The following is a 12,123-nucleotide window of genomic DNA, read 5'->3' as shown; positions in this document are numbered from 1 at the left end:
CTAAACCATTCCCCAGTCTGAACAACATTCAGAAACATTCCCCAGTCTGAACAACATCCTAAACCATTCCCCAGGCTTACCAACATTCAGAAACATTCCCCAGTCTGAACAACATCCTAAACCATTCCCCAGTCTGAACAACATCCTAAACCATTCCCCAGGCTTACCAACATTCAAAATCACTCCCCTGTCTGAACAACATCCTAAACCATTCCCCAGGCTTACCAACATTCAAAATCACTCCCCAGTCTGAACAACATCCTAAACCATTCCCCAGGCGTACCAACATTCAGAAACATTCCCCAGTCTGAACAACACCCTAAACCATTCCCCAGGCTTACCCACATTCAGAAACATTCCCCAGTCTGAACAACATCCTAAACCATTCCCCAGGCTTACCAACATTCAAAATCACTCCCCAGTCTGAACAACATCCTAAACCATTCCCCAGGCTTACCAACATTCAGAATCACTCCCCAGTCTGAACATCACCCTAAACCATTCCCCAGGCTTAACAACATTCAGAAACATTCCCCAGTCTGAACAACATTCAGAAACATTCCCCAGGCTTACCAACATTCAAAATCACTCCCCAGTCTGAACAACATCCTAAACCATTCCCCATGCTTACCAACATTCAGAAATATTCCTCAGTCTGAACAACATCCGAAACCATTCCCCAGTCTGAACAACATCCTAAACCATTCCCCAGTCTGAACAACATCCTAAACCGTTCCCCAGTCTGAACAACACCCTAAACCATTCCCCAGTCTGAACAACATCCTAAACCATTCCCCAGTCTGAACAACACCCTAAACCATTCCCCAGTCTGAACAACATTCAGAAACATTCCCCAGTCTGAACAACATCCTAAACCATTCCCCAGTCTGAACAACATCCTAAACCATTCCCCAGTCTGAACAACACCCTAAACCATTCCTCAGTCTGAACAACATCCTAAGCCATTCCCCAGTCTGAACAACATCCTAAACCATTCCCCAGTCTGAACAACATCCTAAACCATTCCCCAGGCTTACCAACATTCAGAAACATTCCTCAGTCTGAACAACATTCAGAAACATTCCCCAGTCTGAACAACATCCTAAACCATTCCCCAGGCTTAACAACATTCAGAAACATTCCCCAGTCTGAACAACATTCAAAATCACTCCCCAGTCTGAACAACACCCTTAACCATTCCCAAAGCTTACCAACATTCAGAAACATTCCCCAATCTTAGCAAAACCAGGAACCATTCCTCAGTATTACCAACATCCTGAACCATTCCCCAGAATTCCCAACATTCAAAACTATTCCCCAGGCTTCCAACGTGCAGAACCATTCCACAATGCTAGCCACATGCTGATCCATTCAGTGTTTGCATGTGTATCCCCCCTTTAAAAATGGTATGGTCAGGAGATTGTTGAGGCATTGGTGATGCTCTTTCAAGAATCACTGGAGGCAGGAGGGTCCCAGAGGACTGGAAAGTGGCTAATGTAACACCCGCTGTTTAAGAAGGGAGCGAGACAGAAGATGGGAAATTATAGGCCGGTTAGCCTGACTTCGGTCATTGGTAAGATTTTAGAGTCCATTATTAAAGATGAGATTGCGGAGTACTTGGAAGTGCATGGTAAAATAGGACTGAGTCAGCATGGCTTCGTCAAGAGAAGGTCATGTCTGACAAATCTGTTGAGTCCTTTGAGGAAGTAACAAGGAAGTTAGACAAAAAGAACCAGTGGACGTGATTTATTTAGATTTTCAGAAGGCCTTTGACAAGGTGCCGCATAGGAGACTGTTAAATAGGTTAAGAGCCCATGGTATTAAGGGTAAGATTCTGGCATGGATAGATAATTGGCTGACTGACAAAGGCCGAGAGTGGGGATAAAGAATTTTTTTTCAGAATGGCAGCCGGTGACTAGTGGTGTGCCCCAGGGGTCGGTGCTGGAGCCACAGCTTTTCACAATATACATTAATGATCTGGAAGAATCTGTTGCTAAGTTTGCAGATGATACAAAGATCTGTAGAGGGCAGGTAGTATTGAGGAAGCAAGGGGGCTGCAGAAAGACTTGGACAGGCTAGGAGAGCGGGCAATGACGTGGCAGATGGAATATAATGTGGAAAAGTGTGAGGTTATGCACTTTGGAAGGAGAAATGGAGGCATAGACTATTTTCTAAATGGGACGCTGCTTAGGAAAGAAGCACAAAGGGACTTCGGAGTCCTTGTTCACGATTCTCTTAAGGTTAACGTCCAGGTTCAGTCGGCAGTTAGGAAGGCAAATGCAATGTTAGCATTCATGTCAAGGGGGCTAGAATACAAGACCAGGGATGTACTGCTGAGGCTGTATAAGGCTCTGGTCAGACTCCATTTGGAGTATTGTGAGCAGTTCTGGGCCCCGTATCTAAGGAAGGATGTGCTGGCCTTGGAAAGGGTCCAGAGGAAGTTCAGAAGAATGATCCCTGGAATGAAGAGCTTGTTGTATGAGGAACGGTTGAGGACTCTGGGTCTGTACTCGTTGGAGTTTAGAAGGATGAGGGGGGAATCTTATTGAAACTTACAGGATACTGCGAGGCCTGGATAGAGTGGACATGGAGAGGATGTTTCCACTTGTAGGAAAAACTAGAACCAGAGGGCACAGCCTCAGACTAAAGGGATGATCCTTTAAAACAGAGATGAGGAGGAATTTCTTCAGCCAGAGGGTGGTGAATCTGTGGAACTCTTTGCGGCAGAAGGCTGTGGAGGCCAAATCACTGAGTGTCTTTAAGACAGAGATAGATAGGTTTTTGATCAATAAGGGGATCAGGGGTTATGGGGAGAAGGCAGGAGAATGGGCATGAGAAAATATCAGCCATGATTGAATGGCGGAGCAGACTCAATGTTCCGAGTGGCCTAATTCTGCTCCTATGTCTTATGGTCGTATGGTCTTATTACATAGGTAAAGAAATATAAGGGCACTAATTTACAGTTTTAACTAAACACATGACAGAATTGTGGAATTTAATCGCTAAATCTCTAATAAAAATGTTCAAAATTCAACGTTGGTATCTTTCCCAAGGAGTCAGTGATCCTGATGTGGTTCCCTATTTTAATAAGGACACAGGACTCCCCACCGAGTGAAATAAATAACATCGGATAATTTACAATACTGTGTATACACTGTCTGGTCGATCCCTACCGGGTTCCCCTCTCCTTACTGGCCAAACTTTTAGACAATGCTTAATTAGAATTCCCCCGTCCCTGGCAGGGGAGCTTTTGCTCTGCGAGGATCACGGGGAGATAATCATTCCCACCCTGTATGTCCCATGTGGGATGTTACACCTACGTGACTGAAGCACTCACTTTGCTATGAAGAAAGAGAAATTGCAGAAAAGAGTGCCTTTCAATCTCAGGATGCCACAAAATACTTTAATGCATAATTCTGAATTATTGTCATTGTTGTAATTTAGGAAATGCAGCAGCCAATTTTTGTACAGATAGGTCCCGTAATAACAATAAGATAATGACAAGCTATCAGTTTCAGTGACGTTTTTAGTGATGTTGATCGAGGTATAAATATAGGACAGGATACAATGGAGAACTAACCAACTCTTTTAACTTGACCTGAGAGGGAAGATAGAGCCATTGATTAATGTTTAACCTGAAGGATGGTACCTCCGCCAGTGTGACACTAGATTATGGGCTCCAGTCCTTCGGGGGACCAGTATATAATCAAACTCAGCTTGAGCAATGCCATGGGACATCTGCTGGTCGGTATGAGCGGGATTTTCTGATCAAACAGACCCTGGGAATTGTCGCAGGCAGGACAGAAAACCTGATGGACCAACAAATGGCCCATTGTCCTTGGCAGGGGTTTCCAGTCCCGCAGTGGGCAGGAACAGAAACTCCCGCCCAATGTGTCTGTCTATGTAGACCGGAGCACAGAGTAAGGATTTTCACTGATTTCATTTTACTCCAAACGGCCCTGAACGATCTTCTTGTCAAACCTTTGGACTTGCTTCTCCATCAGAAAGTAAAAATTACATCAAATCTCAGAGAGCAAGTGACTTCCCAGTGCAGTGAAGTATTGAAGCTATTGGCCATGGGTCTTGAGAATAACACTACTGTGTGTGCTACACCAGGACCTGATGGTTAGGGAGAGAGAGAAAAACAGCATGAACTCTAGAACCCCTCAGAACCAGCGAATCATAGAATTTACAGTGCAGAAGGAGGCCATTTGGCCCATCGAGTCTGCACCAGCCCATCGAGTATGCACCGGCCCTTACAAAGAGCACCCAACTGAAGCCCACGTATCTACCCTATCCCCGTAACCCAGTAACCCCCACTTAACATTTTTTGGACACTAAGGGCAATTTAGCATGGTCAATCCACCTAACCTGCACACCTTTGGATTGTGGGAGGAAACCGGAGCACCCGGAGGAAACCAACGCAGACACGGGGAGAACATCCAGACTCTGCACAGACAATGACCCAGGCAGGAATCGAACCTGGGACCCTGGAGCTGTGAAGCAACTGTGCTAACCACTGTGCTAGCGTGCTGCCCTTGTTCAGTGCTTTATATTTCAACCTCCACTGTGATTGCATTTAATGCTTCTGTTTTTGTCTGTTCTCTCCAGAAAGCAATAGCCATGGCAACATCTGAACTGGAATTCCAACACTGGCCAAGCCAAGTGGAGAAAATAATCCAGTTTTACAGCCATATTCTGGTATGTTCCAAAGAGGGCAAAATCTTTGACATTATCATTCATATATTTTAACAGTCTATTTTCATTGAAATGTATTTATACTTTTCCTTCGAACACTGTAAATGAAAGACAGAAAGACTTAGGAACATAAAGAAGATAGGAACAGGTATAGAACATACAGCCCTTCGAGCCTGTTCTGCCATACAGTCAGTTCATGGCTGACCTTTCTCCTGATTGCATCCATATGTCTTGGCTCCATACCCTTCATACCTTTGACGAACAACCATCCACCAACCTCAGATTTCAATTTAGAAATTGAGCCAACATTGGTTCTTTTTGTTGGAGAGAGTTGCGCACTTCTACCACCCTTTGAATGAAGAGGTGATTCCGAAGCGCTCTCTGGAGTGGCCTGATTTCCAGTTATGCCCCCTTATCCTAGACTTCTACAGCAACAGAAAATGTCTCTCGTGTTCTCTAATTCCTTTCAAACTCCTTAAAAGCTCAATTCACTCCTAAACCCTCCATATTCTAGCACCTTGCACAAACCTCAGCGGTGGCCTAACCAAGGCTTAGTGCAGAAAGACATCCTCCCCTTGATATTCTCACCCTCTACTTATGAAGCTAACATTCCATTAGCTTTATAATTATCTTTAACTCTGGACTGCTACATTTTAGTCATCTCTGCACATTGATCCCCCTCAATCGCTTTTGAACTTCCACTGATCCGAGCTTTTCACTATTCATCACTCTATTCTCTTTTACACATCGATCCTTCTGTGACCTCAGAATGTCCCTAAAGGCTTTATGATATCTTAAGTACATTTCAAGTATAATGACTGTATAAATTTCAGAAACATAGGGACTAATTCCTCACATGATATCAAGAAATGGCTGAAGATACTGGATACTAAAAGGTCTATGGACCGTCAAAACATTCCGATGTGGTCTGGCCCGCGATCGGGGCCCACCGATTGGTGGGCTGCCCCCCCCCTCCCCGGGCTTACTTTCTGGTGCTGCCGGCCCCTGATCACCGACGCCATGTTGAGTTGGGGCCGGCGCGCTAAAGAAGTCGCCCGTGCATGCGCGGGTTGGCGCGGCGCCCAATTGCCGCCAGGAAAGGAGGCTGGAGCGGCGTGAACCACCCCAGTGCCGTGCTGGGGCCAGAGTCGGTCATACCCGGGCCCGGTGCGCGCCGTCGTGAAACACAACGGCGTTCACGACGGCGAACACTTGGGCTCCATATTGCAGAATCACCCCCTTGTGCTCCAGAACTATCTCTGCCCTTAGCAAAGCTGTTCCAGTGCAGCTACAACACTGGAATCTACCAACAATGGGAAAAACAACCTGTTTGCCCTGTCTACATAAAGCAGGACACATTCAACGCGGCCAATTGCCGCCCCATTTTCCAACTCTCGATCATCAGCAAAATGTGGGAAGGGTCGCTGACAGTGCTATTAACTGGCACTCAGAAACAACCTGCTCACGGACGCTCAGTTTGGGTTCTGCCAGGGCCACTTAGCTCCTGACCTGATTTCAACCTTAGTTGAAAAGAGCTGAACTCCAGAGGTGAGGTGAGAGTGACAGGGCTTGACATCAAAGCCACATTTGACTGAATGTGACATCAAGGAGCTCTAGCTAAACTGGAGCCAATGGGAATCAGGGAGAAAGCTCTCCGCTGGTTGGAGTCATAACTGGCACAAAGGACGATGGGTGTTAGAAGTCAATTATCTCAGTTCCAGGACATCACTGCAGGAGTTCCTGAGGGTAGTGCCCTAGGCCCAACCATCTTCAGCTGCTTCATCATAAGGTCAGAAGTGAGGATGTTTGCACAATGCCCAGCACCATTTGCAACACCTCTGATACTGAACTAGTCCATGTCCACTTACAGCAAGACCTGGATCACATTCAGGATTGAGCTGAAAAATGGAAAGTGATATCTGTGCCATCCAAACACCATCTCCAACAAGAAAGAATCTAACCATCTCTCTTGACATTCGATTGTTGTCAGGAGTGTGATGGAGACTTCCGTGGCGGCCATGGAGGAGTAGTTCGCACATATGATAGCCTGTGACAGACTTTTGGACTTTTTGCACCCGTCTTTTCCCGGATTTTATGGGATAAATCGGTGAAGAGTGAGACAGAGGAGAAATTCCCCTCCAATGTATGGAGAATTGGACCAGAAGTGGCCGTGTGAGAAGAAAAAGTCCTACAAGGAAGACGCGAGCAGAGCTGGCAATGCGGGAAAGCATGGCGGAGAGTAAGGGTCACGGGGAGATGGCACAGCGGTCGACGGAGCAGCTGGTGACTTTTTTTGAAGATTGCTTCACCAAGCTTAATAAGGACACGCTGGGCCCGATCAAGGCTTCGATTAATCAGGTGGTGCAGAATCAAGAGACCCATAGATGAGCGATCCAAGAGGTGGACAAAAAGGGGTCTGAGCACGAGGAATACCTAACCGAGCTGGAGACCAAGGTGGAGTTGATGAATGACCGCCAGAAAAGAATGCAGGAGAAGCTGGAGGACCTGGAGAACATGTCCCAGAGGCAGAATCTGAGAATCGTCGGCCTCCCTGAAAGCAGTGAGGGATCGGATGCGAGGGCCTATGTGACGAATATGTTGGAGTAAGTTGATGGGGGCTGAGGCATTCCCTCGGTCCCTGGAAGTGGATAGAGCGCACAGAGCCCTCGTGAAGAAGCCCTGAGCGAACGAGCCGCCGAGGGCGATGATGGTACGTTGACACCGATTCCTGGACAAGGAACACGTTCTGCGGTGGGCCAAGAAAGAACGGAGCAGCAGGTGGGAGAATTGTGAGCTGCGCATTTACCAGGACCTGGGCGTGAGTTTGGCCAAGAGGTGAGCTGGATTTAATCGGGCAAAAACGGCCCTCTTTAAGAAGGGGCTGAAGTTCGGGGTGTTGTACCCGAACGGGACTTCTACTTTGAAACACCAGACGATGTATGGACTTTTATCAAAGAAAAAAGACTGGAGGTGAACTAAAAGACACTGAAGCCTTGGAGAGTACTATGGCAGCGATTTGTTGTGCTGGATTGTATAAATAGTGTTATGTGTAATAAGGGGCTGTTTTGATGGCTAAAGTTAACTGTCTTACAGGGAGCTGGTTAGAGTGGGATGGTTTCTGGGGCTGTTTTGTTTTCTTGTGGTTGTTTTTTCACTGTTTTTTCTGATTTTTGTTTCCTGGGGAATGTGATGCTTTGAAAATGTTTGTCTAAGTGGGGGGGGGGAGGGGAGACAACAATGGGGAGACAGACTGCTTGGTGCCAGGGGCGGGCACTATCAAGTCAGCTTGGGTCAGCTGACTCATGGAAGCACAGTGGGGGGCGAGCAGGTGTTAAACTGGAGCTTGGTGTGGGGGGTTGGGTTTCTAGTGCTGCTGGTAGGGGGGGAGGGAGAGTAGATGGGAGCTGCTTTGCTGACAGGGGAGGAACTGTTAGTCGGGGACAAATGAGAGGTCGGGGATAGCGAATGCCCGAGGGGGGCTCGAGGAGACCGGGGGCGCGAGCTGGTGGCTGGCCTAAAAAGGGTGATGGCTAGTCAACGGGGGAGGGGTTGGGGGTTGGGGAACGTTAGAAGATTGAATGGGCTGGTGAAGAAGCCTCGCGTGTTTGCGTATTTGAGGGGGTTGAAGCCGGACGTGGCAATGTTACAAGAGACATACCTAAAAGTTACAGACCAGATCAGATTGAGAAAGGGATGGGTTGGCCAAGTGTTCCACTCAGGGCTGGACTCAAAGACCAGGGGGGTAGCGATCTTGAGATCAGTAAACGAATGGTATTTGAGGCAGGAGAATCGTGTCAGACAGGTGGGGTAGATACATAATGGTGAGTGGGAAGCTGGAGGGGGTGCGGGTGGTACTCATGAACATATATGCTCCGAATTGGGCCAATGTGGAATTTATGACGTGGGTGTTAGGTAAGATGCCAGACTTAGAGTCACATAACCTGATCATGGGAGGAGACTTCAGTACAGTCATTGATCCGGAATTGGACCGGTCAAAATCCAAGACAGAGAGGATGCCGGCCGTGGCAAAGGAATTGAAGGGGTTTATGGAACAGATGGGGGGAGTAGACCCATGGAAGTTTGCACGGCCAAGGGCGAAGGAGTTTTCTTTTTTTCTCCCATGCCCACAAGATATACTCTCGCATTTACTTTTTTTCCTGAGCAGGGCTCTAATACCGGGGGTGGTGGATACTGAGTACTCGGCAATCGCAGTGTCGGATCATGCCCCACATTGGGTGGATCTACGGGTTTGTTTGGAGAGAGGACAACGCCCGCTATGGAGGCTGGATGTGGGGTTGTTAGCGGACGAAGCGGTCTGTGGGCGGATGAACAAGTCCATCCAGAATTACCTGGAAACAAATGATACGGGGGAGGTCTCTGCAGCAACGGTTTGGGAAGCTTTGAAGGCAGTGGTCAGAGGGGAATTAATCTCGATACGGGCCCACAGAGAAAAGGTGAAATGGGCTGAGAGGGATAGGGTAGTTAAAGAGATACTCCAGGTGGACAGGAGATACTCGGAGGCCCCGGGCGCAGGACTACTGAGGGAGCGGCGGAGGTTACAGGCAGAGTTTGGGCTGTTGACTATAGGGAAAGCGGTGGAACAGTTGAGGAAGGCAAGGGGGCGATTTATGAGTACGGGGAACAGGCAAGCAGAATGTTAGCGCACCAGCTGAGAAAAAGGGAGGCGGCCAGGGAGATAGGGTGAGTAAAGAGTAGAGGTGGGAATACTGTCCTGGATCCAGTGTGGGTGAATGAGGTGTTTAAAGACTTTTACAGTAAATTAAATGAGTCGGAACCCCCGACCGGGGTGGAGGGGATGAGGCAGTTTTTGGATCAGTTCAGGTTCCCGAGGGTTGATGAGGATCTGGTGGAAGGGCTGGGAGCCCCTATTGAGATTGAGGAAATAATGGAGGGGCTGAAGGGCATGCAGTCGGGCAAGGCCCCGGGGCCGGACGGCTACCTGTTGGAATTCTATATGACGTTTTCAGAGATATTGAGCCCACTGCTGGTGAGGACATTTAATGAAGCAAGCGAGAAGGGAGTCCTCCCCCCAACAATGTCGCAGGCCTCGATTTCATTGATCTTGAAACGGGAGAAGGATCCGGAGCAATGCGGGTCATTCAGGCCGATTTCTCTACTGAATGTGGATGCCAAACTGCTGGCTAAGTTACTGGCCACAAGAATAGAGGACTGTGTCCCGGGGGTGATAGGGGAAGACCAGACGGGATTTGTAAAGGGCAGGCAACTCAAGGCCGATGTTCGAAGGCTTTTAAATGTTATTATGATGCCCACAGAAGGAGGGGAGGTGGAAGTGTGGTAGGGATGGATGCGGAGAAGGCTTTTGATCGGGTGGAGTGGGATTACCTGTGGGAGGCGCTGGGAAGGTTTGGGTTTGGTGGGGGCTTCATTAACTGGGTGTGGTTGCTCTATCGGGCACCAGTAACAGTAACGCGTACGAACCAGCTGATGTTGGGGTATTTTAAACTACACCGAGGGATGAGGCAAGGGTGCCCCCTGTCCCTGCTACTGTTTGCTCTGTCCATAGAGCCATTGGCCATGGCGTTAAGAGCCTCTAGGAACTGGAAAGGACTGGTTCAGGGAGGGGGCGGTGGGGGTGGGGGAGCATCGGGTCTTGCTTTACGCAGATGACCTGCTCTTGTATATTTCAGACCCATTGGAGGGGATGGGGGAAGTAATGCGAATCCTGAGGGAATTTGGCAATTTTTCAGGGTATAAATTGAACATGGGGAAAAGCAATCCAGGCAAGAGGGCAGGAGAAGAGACTGGGAGAGCTGCCGCTTAGAATGGTAGGAAAGATCTTTTGGTATCTGGGAATCCAGCTGGCCTGAGAATGGGAGGTACTGCACAAGTTAAACCTATCCCGGTTGCTAGAACAAATGGAAAGCGACTTTAAGAGATGGGAGATGCTCCCAGATTTCTGTTTTTCTTTCAGTGCCTCCCCATCTTCATCCCAAGGGCCTTTCTCAAGCGGGTGAATAAGGTTATTGCCTGCTATGTGTAGGCGAGTAAAACCTCGCGAGAGCGCAGTCATGGAGAGGATGGGTTGGTGCTGCCGAACCTCTGCAATTACTACTGGGCAGCTAATATAGCCATGATAGGAAATGGGTAATGGGGGAGGGGTCGGTATGGGAGCGGATGGAGGCGACGTCATGTAAAGACACACAAGTTTGGGAGCATTGGTAACGGCACCTGTTCTGTTCTCGCTGGCCCAATACTCCACAAGTCTGGTGGTGGTGGCAGCTCTGAGAATCTGGGGGCAATGGAGGAGATATAAGAGAATGGAGGGAGCATTGGTTTGTACCCCGATTTATAATAATCATCGGTTTGTACCGGGTAGGCTAGATGGCGGGTTCCGGAGATGGAAAAGGGCAGGAATTAGAAGGATGGGACATCTATTTATAGACGGGAGCTTCCCCAGCTTGAAAGCCTTGCAGGATAAATTTGAATTGCCAGCAGGGAATGGTTTTAGGTATTTGCAGGTGCGAGACTTCTTGAGAAGGCAGGTTCCGTCCTTTCCGCTACTGCTGCCATGGGGCATATAGGACAAAGTAGTCTCCAGTACCTGGGTGGGAGAGGGGAAGGTATCAGATATTTACCAGGAGCTATTGGATGTGGAGGACACTCCGGTGGAGGAGCTTAAGGGCAAGTGGGAGGACGAGCTAGGAGGAGAGATAGAGGCGGGTCTGTGGGCAGATGCCCTAAGCAGGATTAACACATCCTCATCATGTGCCAGGCTCAGCCTGATACAATTTAAGGTAGTCCACCGGGCACACATGACAGTGGCCCGGATGAGCACGTTTTCCGGGATAGAGGACAGGTGTGCGAGGTGCGCAGGAAGGCCAGCAAACATGTCCACATGTTTTGGGCATGCCCGAAGCTTTGAGGATTCTGGCAGAGTTTCGCTTTAGGTGCCAAAAACATGGGTGGTGCCGAGTCCAAAGGTGGCGATCTCTGGAGTGTCGGAAGAGCCGGGGTTCCAGGGGGTGAGAGAGGCTGACGTCTTGGCCTTTGCCTCCCTGGTAGCCCGGAGACGGATCTTGTTAATGTGGAGGGACTCGAAGCCCCCGAGCGTAGAGACTGGGGTTAGTGACATGGCTGGGTTTCTCAGCCTCGAGAAGCTAAAGTTTGCCTGAAGAGAGTCAATGGTTGGGTTCACCCGGAGGTGGCAGCCACTCATCGACTTCCTCGGGGAAAATTAAACTGGCAGCAGAAGCAGAATTCCAAAGTGGGGTGGGCGGAGGGGGGAGAGGGTCAGACTGTTGTTTTATTGTTGGGGGGTGTGAATATTGGGATGGGGGGGGGGGTGGAAATGTTTATTGTACCATGTTCATGGCATTGTTATTATAAAAACTTGCAAAGTTTCAAATTGAATTTGGAAGGCAGTTTTAATGGTTTGTTGATATG

General features: G+C 48.5%; 1 protein-coding gene across 1 annotated transcript in view; it reads left to right on the top strand.

The window, feature by feature from the left end:
* Positions 1-12,123, top strand: part of LOC140411509 (dynein axonemal heavy chain 6-like) — a 1,703,852-nt gene that overhangs the window by 825,658 nt on the left and 866,071 nt on the right. The window contains exon 37 of the mRNA XM_072500595.1: positions 4,612-4,701. Coding sequence (XP_072356696.1) covers positions 4,612-4,701 — 90 coding nt within the window. The remainder of the gene's footprint in view (positions 1-4,611; positions 4,702-12,123) is intronic.

The sequence above is a fragment of the Scyliorhinus torazame genome, chromosome 4 (assembly GCF_047496885.1).
Source record: "Scyliorhinus torazame isolate Kashiwa2021f chromosome 4, sScyTor2.1, whole genome shotgun sequence".
In the NCBI taxonomy this organism is placed as follows: Eukaryota; Metazoa; Chordata; class Chondrichthyes; order Carcharhiniformes; family Scyliorhinidae; genus Scyliorhinus; species Scyliorhinus torazame.
The sequence above is the reverse complement of the archived record's forward strand: the minus strand, read 5'-3'. Positions and strand labels throughout refer to the sequence as shown.